Source organism: Ceratotherium simum, chromosome 30 (genome assembly GCF_057802395.1).
Source record: "Ceratotherium simum simum isolate JZ-2026a chromosome 30, ASM5780239v1, whole genome shotgun sequence".
NCBI lineage: Eukaryota > Metazoa > Chordata > Mammalia > Perissodactyla > Rhinocerotidae > Ceratotherium > Ceratotherium simum.
Window position 1 is genome coordinate 31,972,530 of NC_141929.1, and position 17,130 is coordinate 31,989,659.

Sequence of the window (17,130 nt, forward strand, 5' to 3'; positions counted from 1 at the left end):
GAGCCGCACCTTGTCAGAGCTGAGGATGCCTAGAAGTCATGTGGATCAATGCACTTCTTTTTCAGATGAAGTTGCTGAGATCCAGAGTGTCTGTGACATGCCCAGAGTCTACAGCCAGCTGGTGGTAGGACTCAGACTGGACTTCAGCCCTCCGCCTGTCAATTCTACTACGGGACAGTGCTTAGCGCAGGGCCTGCCCCAGGCCGAGCTCTGTCTAGTGTTCCTCCCTGCAGCAATTCAGCCATATCAGGCCCCCACCAGTTCACATGGGGGCACTCTCAAAGGAGAGGCCAGTTTGGATCAGCATGGCTGGGTTGATTCTTGACTTTTTTGTTTTGCTCTGAAGAGGATGATGACAGGTCACTTTTATTGAACACCTAGTATATTACAGGTACTTGCTCTAGGTGTTTTACATGGAATCCCTTAATCAGCCCTATGAAACTGGTTCTATTATTATCCCCTAGGCAAGTTACAAATGAGAAAATTGAGGTTCAGAGGGGTTAAGTAACTTGTCTACTTACGTCTATAATTGTAACTTGCCCGGAGTTAAGAGAAATGGATCCAAGATTCAAACTCAAACAATCTGACTCAGAATCTATGCTCCCAACCACTATGCCATATCAATGAAATTTACTCTGAAAGAAAATCATTTTTTCCCCATTTAACATTGAGAACAAGGTCCCTCTGGAGAAAAGGTAGACCAGATTTTATCCTCTGACCTATAATCACATATAGATTTCTCCCCTATTTCTCACTCATATTTGGAGACAAATAGCTACCTACCCACACAATTTCACAACGGAGCAGTATTCCCCACAGTGGCTGGGCATATAAAGAATCACACAAGAACACTTCAGCAAAACCTGCCTCTTTTTTCTCTGGGACCAGGGTTTCCACAGAATCCTGACTTAACCCTTCCATAGCATTTATGATACTATATATAATAATATATTTCCTCTAGTCAAACGTTACTCATCTCCATAACCTCACGGCCTACAATAGTGTCTGCTACCAGGTAGACAATAAATATTTGCTGAATCAACACATGCCAGAGAGCTCACTCACAGTAACCACCACCATTTATTAAGTATGTGAGTGCATCATCACACGTAATCCCTCAACACCTGTGAGATGGGTACAGCTTCTCCAGTTCTCTCTTAAGAGATATTTGTGAATATGACATGGCCTGAATGTAAGCCTTCCTTAAAGTGAAGACCTTTAAGGTGACATATTTTTTTGAAAAGTCACTGGAACTGGGGTGCAGATTATCTAAGGAGAAATGAATGTTGTGGTTTCTCTAGGATGGTGTTCCTCAGAACCCTGGTATTCCATGAATAGCTCACAAATATGACCCAAGAGGGCTAGAAACACAAGTTTTATAACAAGAAACCACTTTACAACAAAGATCATAAAAGAAAATTTTACATCTTTATCTCAACTGAATGACTTTATTTTGGTTCTGCTGAGTGCTATTGAATATGCAAGACATGGCAACTACATGCATTTTTAAAAAGAAATTTTCAGAGTTCCACTTAGGAAAACAGTTCTGTCTGTCATCCCACTAGAATATAAGCTCCATGAGAGAAGAATTTGCATCAGTTTTGTTCACTGCTGTATTTCCGGTACCTGGAACAGTGCTTGGCAAATAGTAGGCACTTAGTATTTGCTGAATAAATAAATGAATGAATCAGTGTTTTCTCAAAAAGTTCAAGAAGCACTGCCTATAAGAAACAGCCAGCACCGGGCCGGCCCCGTGGCTTAGTGGTTAAGTGCACGCGCTCCGCTGCTGGCGGTCCGGGTTCGGATCCCGGGCACGCACCTCGCCGGGTGCGCACCGAGGCACCGCTTCTCCGGCCATGCTGAGGTGGCATCCCACATACAGCAACTAGAAGGATGTGCAACGATGACATACAACTATCTTCTGGGGCTTTGGGGGGAAAATAAATAAAATCTTTAAAAAAAAAAAAGAAACAGCCAGCACCAGTCACAGTCAGAAACTGCCAGAAGCAAAGCTCATACTGAAGCCGATGTGTTGATTTTATAAATAAGATGCGCAGAAGTCAATTGGCTTTTGTCCCCCATAAAACTGTTCAAATAATGACAGTAACAATGGTAATAACATTAACAACACTTGCCTCCTTAAGATAAGTTGCTGTATCTTGGAAAAAAGGTAACCCTATCTAGACTCATTTAATCTTTGCTCTAAATTTATACAATGTTTCAATTCCTACACATTTATGAGGAGGTTTTATGGAGTTATCGGGTTTTATGGAGTAATCTGGTTCAGAGACACAAAGGACATTCTTCTGCTAAGGGCAGCAGAAAGCAGAGACTGTAATTATTAAAGGAGATGAGACAGATGCATTAAAAAAGAAAGACATCAATGGCAGCTAGCAGGCCAGTGCCTCCCTGCTTCTCCCTCCAATCTCCTGCGTTTATTCCTCATGCCCACCCCCAACACCACAAACAAATCCAGCTAGTTGACGTGGATAGCTACCGAACTGTAGATGCGGCAACTTCTAGTTCCCAACTAACCCTGCCAAAAGATGCAGCCACTCTCTCTAGCCTGAATGAATACTGTCTCAGAAGATAATTACATCAGCCTCATCATCCCATAGCCCATCCTCAAGTCTATGCTTCCTCTTCTTGTGATCACCACTCCCTAGGGCAGAAAACAAATGCTAGCCCAAATGCCAAGTCACCAAGGCTGATGCTCATGACTGCGCTGATGTCATTACAGCCACATCAGGACATCAGCAGGTAATCAGAGCAGCTAAATATGGACCTGAAACAACATTTAGCCTCAGCTCTGCCACTTCTGGTCTGAAATCCATCTCCTTCAGAGGAATGCCCCTAGAGAGGCCTTGCCCCTTCCCTCTGTTCTTCCTTGCCTCATCCAGTTCTGTTTCACCTCCAGGAAGGCAGGGGATCAGGAATGGCTGGCTCAGGGATGAGACCATGTTTTTTTGTCCTGGTCCCAGCTCAGTTCCATGGTGTTCACTTCTGGACTCTTCCTCAACTACCCGAGTCAGCACATAGTGTCCTTCCTCCCTCATGTTGGAAGCAACGGTCAGGGGTGCTGGCTTGGGACTTAAATACCAGCAAACTGGTATTTATCAGAGATCTCTCATTATATCCAATTTTATGGTCTCCATCTCTGGCAAGGTTAGATGAATACATACCAAAAATAGCAACAGGCCAGTATCTCAAATGGTCACTACTCTTCAAAATTAAGAATGAACACCAAGTACTTATAAATCCAGGAAAGGATTGCGAGGAAATTTATTTCACTCAGTCAGCCACTGAACAAATCTGAGTGCCAGGCACTCTTCTAGATGCAGGGGGTATGTGGTGAGCAGGCAGCAAGAGGATACGTCCCTGCTTGTACAGGGTACAGTTCCAATGGAGGAGCCAGCTTAATGTACAATGATCTGGGGTGCAGGTTTTACAGCTGGTGAACAAACGGAAAAATACTCTGCCCTCGTGATGTTTACATTCTAGTAGGAGAGACGAAAATGTAAACACAGAATCAAGTACAAATATAATACATGTCAGGTTACTCCTTTTCGTAAGCTTCTACCAAACTGTAAGTTCCTTTGGAGCAGACTCTAATGCTAGGTCATCTTTCAGTTTCCTACAGCGCCTCACACAAAAAAGAATGAACATCTGCATGCTAGCCACTGTGCTACTAACCTTCCCTTGCCCTCCCCCACATTAAACTATAAATTATTTCAGAGTTGAGACTGTTTCATACTCATCTTGATATTTCCCACAGCATTTAGCACAGTTACCTGTACAGAATAAACACTCTGTAAATAATAATTAATTGCTACATTGGACTGGGCCAACTTGTCAGTTTTGAGCATAATTCAGGCCCGCTGTAAGGCAAAAGGAGAGACCAGATATCCATGGAGAAACCTTCATGTGCTAGTCTCAGAGCCAGAGTTGATCCACACGAGTAATTTATACAAACTGTTTTACTTATTGTGCCCAGATCAGAGTTCTGAAGCTGATTCACTTAGAAAAGAAATCTTATTCGTTACAAGATCTATCTATAACAACTAAATTTTGGAGCCCTAACAAAGATGCCCCAAATGGATCCACCCTGGAGGTAAGTGGTAACGGCTGGCGTTGTGAAGATCAGCAGGAGGGTAATCATAAGACGGCTGATTTACTTGTCCAGAAAAAGTGCTAACTTAGCAGTTTTTTGAGCTGCCAAAGACCAACACGGAGAAGACATGTCTATAAAGCCATCTAGGTCTAGAGAGTTACTTTTAACTAGACAGAAGTAGTTCTAAAAGCTTTTCTAGGAAACTGCCATGACCGTTTCTTTAAACTGTGCTCAGCACCATTTTAAAACTCCCTGGTCCCAAATGAAGCTGTCTACTAGGGGAATATAGCAAGTCCTATTGGACTTTAGAAGTTGAGGAGCTATAAGTGGACAGAGTTTCCATTTAATCAGGCTACATTCCTATCTAGTGTGCAATGCTCAGAGATGCTGTAATGAAAGAAATATAAGAGAGTGGTAAAAGGAATAAGTAGGGAATCTCCAGAAACAAATAAGTTGGGCCCAGCCTACCCATGATAATGGGGAAATGGCACAGCTGCACTCTTAGGACAGCTTCACTTGGACTCCATCTGGCCAATAAGCCAAATACCCCTAACAGGCTTGTGACCTCTTTACCACTGGCAGGAGGGGTAAGTCCTTAAGTCTGCCATGTTTTAACATCTCCTAATAAAAAGCTAGGTCTTAAATAAGCACATAAAAAGATGTTCAACATCATTAGTCATCAGGGAAATGCAAATAAAACCACAATGATACCACTAGGATGTCTATAATCGAAAAAAAGGAAGATAACAAGTGTTGGCGAGGCTGTGGAAAAACTGAAATCTTTGTGTACTACTGGGAGGAATGTAAAATGGTGCAGCAGATGTGGAAAACAGTCTGGCAGTTTCTCAAAAAGTTGAACATAGTGTTACCATATGACTCAGCAATTTCGTTCCTAGGTATACACTCAAAGGAATCGAAAACATGCCACTCAAAAACTTGTACATTAAAAACATTATTCATAATAGCCAAATAATAGAAATAGCCCAAATGTCCATCAACTGATGAATGGATAAACAAAATGCGGTATATCCATACAATGGAACACTATTTGGCGATAAAAAGGAATGAAGTATTTATATACTACAACATGGATGAAGCTTGAAATCCTTATGCTAAATGAAAGAAGCCAGATACAAAAGGCCACGTATTATATGATTCCATTTATATGAACGTCCAGAATAGGCAAATCTATGGAGACAGAAGGGAGATTCGTGGTTGCCAGGGACTGTAGGGAGACAGGGGAACTGAGAGTGGCTGTTAACAGGTCCAGAGTTTCATTTTGGGGTAACAGAAATGCTCTGGAATTGGATAATGGTGATGGTTGCACAATCTTGTAAATATACTAAAAAAATCACTTAACTGTACACTTTTAAATGATTAATTTTATGTTATGTGAATTATATCTCAATTTAATAAACTCTAATGGCTTGGCTTTCATCTTATCTTTTGTATTCGTACCTTACTTAGCAAAAATTTAAAGACACTGCTCGAAAATTAAAAGGCACAGTTAATTCTAAGAGTGCTCCTCATCTCTCTGTGTTATCCACCCAGCTTTCTGTCTGCTGTAAATCCCCATGGACACGGAGAGTCAAGTCAAAACCTAAGATGAAAAATATGCTAACTTTGGGTAATGTCAGAAGCTTTTTATTTCTATTTTAAAAATTATTATCGTCTAGGGGAGGCTTGTATTATGTAGACAATGTAGTTCAATATAAGAGGTTTACAATAGTACAGCAATCCTAGTCTTCAAAAACATCTACAATTCGATACTTTCTGAGAGGGTTAGAGCAACTTGCCACTCTGTTGTGGAGAGGATGTCTCCACTATAGCCTCTTTCTAGGAACTGGCTAAATCTGCATCTCCAGATACATTCTTAAATGGGCTGCCGAGCACATTCTATCTCATGCACAGCATCTCATGCAGTATTTGGTATATGGTAGTGCACAGAATATTCAAAAATGCTTATTGAATAAAATCTTTCTTGTTTCATAAGGTAGAGTCATGGGCTGTGCCAATTGGCTCTGAAGAAGAGCACAGAGCTTTGTGAACTCCAATGTCACTGGTCAGAAACCAGGACACTCAACGTTCACAGGAAGCTGGAAGAGAGTTTTGAATAGATGACTTTATCAATTAACAGTAAGTGATCATATATCTGTGACCTACCCATTGTTGGCACTAATTAGCATCGCTATGATGTTTCTTTGAAAAAGGAAAAAAGAAAGGAAGAAACATATCTACTCAATTAACATTAAGATCTTTCTTATTTTTACAGGAAAACTGCCAAACTGTAGTAAGAATAAACCAGTGTGCAAGAGTCACACGTATAGTCAGTATCAAAAAAATGCATAATGTTTGGTGGCCAGATGCTGAAACGGATCACAATTTTTTTGTAAAGCATTTTCTCCAATACTTGATTTACCTCCATTCTCTAAACTGAGCAGGCAAGCAGAAAAAAAAATGGATTCTCATTCTGACATGTTCAAGGCAAAGGAAGCCCATTCCTTTCCTTAAGCTGACTACAAATAATTACTCCATAATAAACACGCCCTCAAAATTTTCATCAATCTAGGAAAGATGCTAGGGATTTGTGTGAAATAAACAAAGGACCTGATTTTTATATTTTATTTAGAAAAACAACTCAGGCATGGACATTGAACTGTACCTTTTCTTTCGTCCACTTTTCAAATGATAATTTCTTCCACTGTCACCATTAAATCTTAATCCATTCCAGCTCCTTGCATGGGTCATTGAGTCTATATGTACTGCTGTTATTTTAAAATGTTTCCCCTTGGTAGGGAAAGAGGGGGAGAAAAGACGTCGAGAGCCAGATGGGCCTCTTCACAGCTCATTTATCAAACCTAATACGCTGGGCTCCACCCCCCTCTCACTCACCATTGCGGTTAAACTTCCATATAATTTGGTAATCATTTTCATTATCAGAGAGTGACCCTCAAGCAGCCTACCCCGGGATGGCCAGTCCTTGCAGCTGCTCTTTTTCTGCCTTTTCCCTACAGTAGACCCTAAGAACCTCAGAGTTTATTAGCTGCAGACAGACCTTTGGGCTGCAGAGGTCAAGAAGGGGTCAGATCAGAGGGCTTGCTCAGTTCTTTAAAAGCTATCACAAGCTGTCCATCAGGCAGAGTGGACTGTATAAACAAAGCCAAATCTTCAGAAATTCTGTACCACTTCTGTTAACACTTACCCTGCATTCACACAGCTTCTCCCGATGTACTCTGGATCATTCCACTCTGGGGAAGTGAATAGACAGCCCTAATAAGCCTATTTGGAGAGGGTTGTTTATGGGATTACCGAGCTTGGGGAAGGAAACCCACAGCACTCAGATGTGCCTCTAGAATCGCAGGGTTGTGTGACACTGTGACAAACTCAGTTACCCCAAGTCAGGCAGAATTGACACTTCCCTCAAAAAGCTAAATTACAGGGAACATATGCTTCCAGTTTAAGAGACTTCAGTGAGCCCCAAACAATGGCTTGGCTCCTGGCCTGAGAGAGAGACAAATATTTTAAAACCAAGTTACAAGTTTCGCTTAAAATAGTCTCCCTAATATCATTCTCTCAAAGGAACTTGCTGAAGCGGGAGGGGGGTGGGAAATCTTTATTACAATGGACTATACTAAAGTTACTGCCAGCTGTGGAATCTCAGTTGACCTAAATTTCTTGAAGTTGTGCTATTCATAACGCATTCTCTAACGTGCAATATAAGGTAATTAGAGTCATCTGTATTTAACTTTCAGAGGAAAAAATTTCTATTATCTAATCTAACGGATCCCCTGATAGCTTTGATGAAAGTAGGATACTGTAACCCATTGCTTGGCCCTTGGCAAGCGCTAATTATTTTCTGTCAAAGCACATTTTTCCTCGTGTAATTCCAAAGTACACAATAGGCCAATCTCTAAAACACAGGCAGCTCGGTTAGCGCTGCCGTGGATGGTTTATAACTTTCACCACCACATGCCTGACGGCTACTTGAGGCAATGCCCGATTTCAGACGGCCAGATGAAGCTTTGATGAGGAAAAGAAAGGTGTATGGTAACAGTCTGTTTATATGGATCATATGGATGAGTCTTGCAGATAGGTCACCGGGATGGGAAACATCAAATAGGGTGGAGAAGGGGTGGGGGGAAGGATTACGGTTATTTAATACTCTGAGGACACTTTTCCTTCTGAGCTCTCAAGACACCACCCTCTTGAAATTTTCTTTCAGGTGTTTAGTTTTCAGGAGGTCTGCATAGCGTCAGCTGCTAAGTTCTTTCTTCTCTCCTCTCCTACCACAAAGGACTTGAGAATTTTTGTTTCCCATGCTAGACTACATCAACTTCAACACTGGCTCCAGCCCCTGATTAAATTGTTAGCAGTAGGGGCCAGAAATGCTGAAACCAGACTCCTTTTAAACAGGCCATTTTGGCCATGTTGTCTGATGATTTGGTGTATTAGGAAATTACTGTTAACAAACCAAATGCACTCAACAGAAGACATCCATTCTCAAAATTTGGTCTCTGAGCCGTGCTGTCTTTGGAGGGATGGGGGGTGGGGGGGTGGAAGAGAGATTACAGGGAAATTCTTTCTTTCTTTCTCCCTTTCCTATTTAAAAAGAATCATCGGGGAAAAAGATACAAAGGTCAAACAGAGAGAGAAACCTCTTAGATGTCCCCACACTCATATTCCATTATTTAATAAAATACACATACTTTAATGAATATACATACTTAAATTGTAATACAAAGAAAATTTAAATTAATTATTGAAACTTAAATTGGAAATCATTGAATTACTGTAGTTAAAACTGTCTGTCATTTACTCTGACCACACTACAAAAAGGGAAGGGAGGGGAAAATACCACCGGGAATTTAGAAATTATTGTTTCAATGCAAGTCTAAATTTAGAGGTAATACACACATTTGAAAAAGCGGCTTTCCGATACCCAATCAGAATGGATAGTTCACACTCTTTACTGTCTCCCTTCTTGGAAAATGCTCATCTTCAGCCTTGTTCAGACAAATCTATTTTTATGATAATTGCTACTAGTAAAGCCATCAATTATTGTAAATTCTGTTGCATGAACTCATTTGGAGAATATTACGACTATCAATAAATGTTCTTGACTCTCAGCCACATGGGTTTTTAAGCATCAAATAAGACTCTGAGACAAAATATAGCATAATCTTTCTGATTCCTCTCCCTCTTGCTTAGAGACAGATGATAATTCAACAATTTTTACAAACTACACATCTAAAGGATAACCCTAACATATGGGGGAATCAGTTCCAGCCTTCCACCCACCCACCAATTGTCTTTCAAATAAGAGCAGGATAACATGATACTTAGTATGCACTCATCAATTCTGTAAAAACTGATGATTTATAGAAACTTTCTACCAGTAACAGCTTTCTAACCACAGGTAAGTCCATGTGCAAAGAAATTAGGTTGAAGCCAAAGTAATTCCTACTCGGTTAATTCTAAAAATGGGGTTGATCAATGGACTACTTCCAAGCACTCTGCCTCTCACCGAGTGATATAAGAGCACTCTGCGGATTTCCCAGACATCTGCCTAACTAAGCAGCAATGCTAGTACTTTAGACTGTTGATTAAAAGGGTTCTTCAGCATCAGGTACTTATATTACATTATGCTCAAGATGCAAACATACATGCTAAATGTTACACTCAGGGATAAATCATATACACATACAGATGACATCATGGATCATTACAACTAATGTAGGTACCGTGTGCAGGAAAGCCAACTTCGTGGCTGAAAGCATCTGTAACCTGCTTATCTTTCATGGCCCCTCAAATGAGAGGGATGAGACCAGCCGTGAGGAAGGCCTTAGCAAACAGAGCTCTTGTTTTCCAGGAACGATAAGTCCCATCTCATAACAGAACTAACCTGGCACGCCATTCCCTCCTCAGACTCTGGCGTGTAGTGAGTGACGCAAGGATGGCAGTCAAGATTGCGTTCCTTTGTTCCACGGGGACCCCCTCTCTTCTAACTTCACGAAGCACAGCGTTTGTCTAGAAGAAATGATCCAAAAAAGAGAAAGAAAAAGTGAAAAATTAATGATAAAAAAAAAAAGCCCATAAGCAAATAAGGGCAGTAAATCAATGGCTTTTTTATTACAGTTCCCCTGCTAACAAATCAATACAGTAAATGATGGTCAAAAATGGCCCGCATATATTTTGTATTTAATCAATGGACATGGCACATAAGGTAAACTCTAAAGCTCCATTGCCTTAAGTAACACATCAAGATACTGTGCATTCTCACTCTCATTTTCTCAGCGCATCAACGATTTTTTTCCTGGGAATTGCCTACCATGAGCTATTATTAGAAATGATTTTCACGTACACTTCACTGTGAGTTGTTTGTTTTGCCTTTTAAAAAAGAGCAGTCTCTGACTTTCGTTCTCTCTGTTTCCTGCCACCCAGCTGAGGCTTTCTGTACTGCCTCTCTTATTTGAATCATTAATTTCTACTTCCAGCCATGCCAGTAATTTTTTTTTTTTGGTTCACTCATTTTCCTTGCATATTGCAAATCAAGATCTTGCAAAGAAAGAAACAATAAGAGCACAAAAACCCAAAAGAGTATTATATCTCAACGAATACCTTCCCAGCTTTGAAAATCCACTACATATTTCAAATAATACGTACAGGGATTCTTATGCACAGTAGACTTATGATTTGGGGAAGAATCACTTATTCTATGATCATGACTATAGGCCTTAAAAGAAATTAGGCTCACAGGTGAATACGAAAACACTCAAGCCTCTGCCCAGCATTGGGAAATGTCAGATACTTCTACAATCAGTTGAAGCTCAAGTACATCATACCCTGCTCACTCTAACAAGTAGCATTATATGAAAACTCAAATTTGAAATTGTCATTTCAATTTTATCTCCAAGTCACCCTGTATGCTCTTTTTCTATGCATGTATTTTAAACACGCAAATTTAGGAAACATTATAAAAACAATTAATAAAACAATGAAAGGCATTCTATTGATTCTTGAAATTTGAGTGAGCAAATGCCTTTCCAGTTTTAATCATAGAACTTTTCATCACATGTATTTATCTTCATACAACTGGAGCAGAAAGCTTTGGGATTTATAAACGTTGTTTTTCATTTAAAGTTAATGTGGCTTCTTTGGAGATGTTATAACCAAAGCAATTGCTAAAAAGAATGAAATTGTCACTTTCTCTGTTCTAGTCACTCAAGTGACTCACTAACTGATGCCAATACCTTCATTTACTTAAAGAACACGGTTATAATTTGGTTCTCATATAAGTTGAAATACTACTTCCTTACGCCTCTACAGCATTTTACAGTGTATGTTTAATATCTTCATGACAACCCTGAGAAGAGGTACAGAGAACATTTGTTGTTTGGTTGCCTTCCATCCATACCCAGTTCCCCTTTCCTGTAATAAGCACCCAGATCTCCTCTTGGGGAAGTCTTTTATTGTATACTAGTCTTAGAGGGACTGTCAACCAAAGTGTCTTACTCTCCCCTATCAAGGATATGGGCCAGGCCAACTTGATTCTCCTTTCCAGGACTTTAGACATTTAAGCAGAATGGCAAAGGAAGAGAAACAATCTGGAGGTAATTTACCAATTTCCTTAGTCCCTACCGCCCATGGTCCTCAAAGTATTCCTGGTTTCCTGAACTTTCTGAGTTCAGATCCTTCTCCTTTCTTTTGATACCCTGAATTATCCAATATCCTTTCAATAAAATCCCACTTTGTTCAAATTCACCAGAATCTGCTCTGCTGATTACAATCAAAAACTCTGATATGAATAGATAAGACAGGAAATAGTATCTCCATTGTCAAGGATCCAAGATAACCTCACTAGCACTAGACAGGAAAAGGACGCTGATCTCTGCCTCCTAGAATTACATCTACTATACCAGGCAATACACCCCCCACTGGACACTCAGTGAGCTTCCAAGGCAATAACATTTTCAGCCCTCCAGCACAGGGAGGAATGCTCAGTTTCCACTGCATGAAGCTCAGGCTCCAAACTGCTAAAGCAAGGGTTGTAATTTCAAATACCCACTAGGGCCAGGACGGTAACATGAATGAGTTAAGCAGAGGTTACCTGAAGAGAGCATGTGCTCTGTCCAAAGAGGCAGCCACTATTCACCAATGGTCAACCCTGCCATTCAGAAAAGCTGATTCAATGGTGCCAGATTCATGAATTTTCAAAGAAATCTGGTTTTCTTTTTAATATAAAAACTCCTGACTTTTAAGTGTTGGAAATTAAATTTTTTTTTAATTTTAAATACTGTGTGGGCCAAACAAGAAACACCAATGGCTGAACAGAATTCAGGCAGCTGCCAATTTGTGACGTCTGGTGTGAAAGATGTCTACTTTCAAAAAGGTCCTGGCATCAAGGCGCATTCTAACAACAGCATCGCTCCCTGTCTGTGATACCTACCTCATGTACCTAAGGTTAGAAGGGTCCTCAAACAGTCATGTAGTTTACTAGTATGTCTGCAGGTATGTATGACTTCACCAAAATGCAAAAATGCTTCGAACAGAAGATAAAGTACAGATCTAGACGGCTCCAAAGACACGATAAAAATAAAATTATTTCTCCATCTGACAGTATCAAAATAACTTTTTTAAAAAGTCATTTCTCTCTTCTTTGTCTTTCACATCCTTTAAATTTTATCCAGAGGCCCTTGTTTTCCACGGTTCCTGAAGAGCCTTTAAGAAGGGAAAGAGGAAGGACTTAAGAAAATAAGTTTCACGAGGGCAGGGGACCTTGTCTGTTGAGTTCACCACTGTATCCTCACTGCTCACCTAATGACTTTCAATAAATATTTGTCAAATCAGTGAATAAAGAAGGAACTTGAAAAACAAGTATTGCAAAAACAAAGTGTAATGGAAAGACTGTCTTCTTTTAAGAAATTTTGTTGTTAGTGCCGTTGAGTCAATTCTGACTCCTAGTGACCCTGTGTACAGCAGAGCAGAACCCTGCCTGGTCTTTTGCGCCATCCTCTTATGTTCCGTTGCTCTATCAGACAACGCTCCGCTGCTATTCATAGGGTTTTCATGGCTATTTTTTTCAGAAGTGGGTGGCCAGGTCCTTCTTCCTAATCTGTCTTAGTCTGGAAGCTCCACTGAAACCTGTCCACCACGGGTGACCCTGCTGGTATTTGAAATACCGGTGGCATAGCCTTCAGCATCACAGCAATACAGCCGCCACAGTATGACAACCAACAGACAGGTGTTGTGGTTCCCTGACTGGGAAACAAACCCAGGCTGATGTGGTGAGAGCACCAAATCTTAACCACTAGACAGCCAGGGCTAGCTTTAAGAAGTTACTATTATATAAACTTATAAACTCACAAAATAGATAAACCAAGAGACAGTTAATGCACTTTACCAAGGAGCTCTCTTCGCTTCACTAAGAACTCACTTTGATCTATTTAAATCACTAGATCTCCTAGTTCAGAGTTTTCCAGACAGTCACTCTAGCACACTCTCATAATTCTTGCCATATTTGTGCATAAGATATATAATATTTAGTATTTTTCCTTTCTTTAAATTGACCCATTTTTTTAAAATATAAAATAAATTCACTTCAAAAGAAAAATGGAAAACCAGTGGTACTTGTCATAAAGAGAAGATAACCATAAAAATAATATATTTTTTCAAAAAGCCGTATGTTTATTTCATTCTACAGTCATGCATTGCTAATGACAGAGATGCGTCCTGAGAAATGCGTTGTTAGGCGATTTTGTCATTGTGTGAACATCACAGAGTGTCCTTACACAAACCTAGATGCTATAACCTACTACACACCTAGGCTATATGGTACTAATCTTATGAGGCCACTGTTATATATGCGGTCGTCGTTGACCATTTGAAACATCGTTATGCAGTGCATGACTGTAGATAGATATTATTGTTTGCTGAAGGCTCTGAGACTGGTAGCCTGCTCCCTCTTTGTAAAAGAAGACATCAACAAGTGTTGGAGGATGTTAAAGACATATCAGTCTAAGTGAAGACCTCCTTGACATAATCACATGGATGGAAAAGGAGCTGAGGAGGGAATTGTGGTCCTCACTATGTGCAGAGTCCTGGAGCGCCATCTCACATCACCCTGGGTAACACTTGTGGTCCACATCCCTCCCTCTGGATGCAATGGTTTTCTAACACTTCCCAGATAAACCTCTTTTCTCCCCAAATGTATTCTTATACAGAACTCAATATATAAAACAAAAAACCTGGAGCGGTTCTCTTTGAAGCGGGTAAGGAGGACCTAGAGGCTCTCCCTTTGTCGTGGGGCATCTCTTCAAAACCCCAAGGAGTTGTGAAACACCATTTGCCAACCTCAACCCAAGAGCATCTAAAATAGCATTCAAGTTTTTAAGATTGTACATTGTTGGTGGGAAAAATACTGCCATTATGGTAAACAGTTTGGCAATTTCTTAAAAAGTTACACACACACTTAACATATGACCTAGCGATCCTATTTCTAGGGATTTATTTAAAGATATAAAAACTGATGTTCACACAAAAACATGTACACAAATGTTTACAGTAGCTTTATTCATAATTGCCCCAAACTAGAAACAACCTAAATGTCCTTCAAAGAGTAAATGATAAACACGGCAGTACATCCATACAACGGAATACTGCTCAGCAATAAAAAAGGAAGAGGAATTGATACATGCAACCACTTGGATGACTCTTAACGGCACTACGCTGAATGAAAGAAGCCAGTCTCCAAAGATTAAACACTGCATGGTTCTATTTATTTGACATTCTGGAAAAGGCAAATTATAGGGACAGAGAACAAATCAGTGGTTGCCAGGGATTGGGGGGGTTGGGGTTTATTTTAAAAAGGCAGCCTGAGGTAATTTTTCTCCTCTCATCTCGTCTGCTTGCTCTCTCTGAGGGTGATCCTCTCTGTAATGGCTTTAAGGGTCCCCTGTAAAATAGTGACATCTACCCTTCTACCTTCGAACAGACCTCTCCACTGAGCTCTAGCCCCATATAGCTCCTGACTAGCTCTCTCTCTTGAAACATACACCTCAAGCATGGTGTCTCCACATCTGAACTATTTTTGCTCTCCAATCTCTTTCCTTTTCATCAACCTGCACCTTCTCCTGTATTCCCTAGAGTGGCGAGTGACACCACTATCAATGCAATCTCCAAACTAGACAACTAGAATCATCCTAGTCTCCTCCCTTTCCCTTCCCTGCACTCCCTATACCCAAACATTAAATCCTGTCATTCCTCTCTGCCCAGGCTGACTCTCTTCCCTACTGCCATAGGCTTAGTTGAGGTCCATCTCTCATCTGGACCACGAAACGGTGTCCAAACTAGTCTCTCTGTGTCAATCTCACCCCTTTCATGAATTTTCCTCCTACAAGAGTAATATTTTCAAAGGGCAAGTCTGAACATGTTACTTCCTTTCAAATCCAAATTCAGCATTACCGTCAGCAGTGGTTTTAAGCTGTCTTCATGAAGACCTGGTGTTTCCAGGAAGTATCTTAGGGTCAAAGGAGACAAGGAGCTTCAGACTCCAAAACCCCACCTAAACCAAAGCAGCTCTGTTCATATATGCTTCAGTTATTGGTATTTGAGGGATACAAAAAGAACAGTTTTTTTTTAAGTCCAAATTCCTTAACCTGACACAAATACCCCTTCTTAATATAGGTCTCGCTTACTTTTCAAATTTTATCTCCTGCCATCTTCTAGTCCATATAAAACTAATTGCAGTTCCCTGAAAATACAGAGCTGTTCTATTCTATACATTTACTTGTACCTGGTTATATAACTTACCAGTAACTACTAATTCTTCAAGAAACATCTCAAATCACACCTCCTCTGTGAAGTCTTCTATGAATTACCACCAAATTAGAGTTGATCACCCCTTCTTAGGTGCCACCCCTGAGTATCTCATAAACCTTATATACTCCACCGCCCATATTTATTCATTAGATGTTGCCTGCTCCAAAATGTAAGCTCTATTAGAACTGATAAGGTCCATACCCATTTCTTAACATCCTCCAAGGTGCCTAGTTGGCACCATCTCATGAAAGAGATGCTGACAGATACCTGCTGAATAAATGAAGCCAAATGACATGCCAGAGCATGTCTGCTGAATAAGATGAACAATCAAGCCAGAGAGTACTATTCAAGATCAAAAACAATATGTGAAACAAGCTTTGTTGATTCAAACTATTCCTGAAGATAATTCTAAGAAAAACTACTGTAAAAACTATTTTTAAGCAATAGCATCAAGAAAAATAAGTACACACAACCCACAGATGACTACTTAGGACAACACTCATTTGGATGAATGTCTCTAAAAATATACAGTTTTACTACACTACAATCACACTTAATCCATGCAGACCCTCCTAATAAGCCAAAGGAAGAAGTCTCATATTCTCCATTTCTGTAGAGAAAAACTACTTTGGACTCTGGCAATCCCACAGCGTCCTAAGGACCTCCAAGAGTTCCCCAGTGTTTTTAGTTTCTCCTGGCTCAAAACTTTATGCATAAAACCAAAGTAAAAAAAATCCACAACTAGAGAGAGAGAGAGAGATTGAGAAAAAGAAAAGAAAAAGCAAAACTCTAAGGCTCTAAGAAGCCTTGAATTTTAGGCTTAAGTTTTACACCTTTGTTAGAAAATTCTGAATTTATTCAATTAAAACTGAGCAAATCACCTAATTCTTGTTGGATATACTTTTTTTGTGTGTGTGAGGAAGATCAGCCCTGAGCTAAGATCCATGCCAATCCTCCTCTTTTTGCTGAGGAAGACTGGCTCTGGGCTAACATCTGTCCCCATCTTCCTCCACTTGATATGGGATGCCGCCACAGCATGGCCTGACAAGCGGTGCATCAGTGCGTGCCTGGGATCTGAACCCAAGCTGCCAGCAGCGGAGCGCGCGCACTTAACCGCCACGCCATGGGGCCGGCCCCAAGATATACTTTTACATTCAGTAACTTTCGGTATGTCCTAATTCTAGGGTATCACAAGGAAAGTA

The 17,130-nt window shown here is 40.3% G+C and overlaps 1 protein-coding gene across 6 annotated transcripts in view; it reads right to left on the bottom strand.

Moving 5' to 3' along the window:
* The window catches only part of FTO (FTO alpha-ketoglutarate dependent dioxygenase), a 380,905-nt gene that overhangs the window by 166,957 nt on the left and 196,818 nt on the right, over positions 1-17,130 (bottom strand). For 4 of the 6 annotated variants that reach the window (XM_087420248.1, XM_087420251.1, XM_004431603.3 and 1 more), the window contains one exon: positions 10,014-10,138. In XM_087420248.1, the coding sequence (XP_087276374.1) occupies positions 10,014-10,138 (125 nt within the window). Of the gene's footprint in view, positions 1-6,361; positions 7,360-10,013; positions 10,139-12,574; positions 12,830-17,130 lie in introns of those variants that run through there. The other 2 variants (XM_087420250.1, XM_087420252.1) reach the window with 2 other exon arrangements.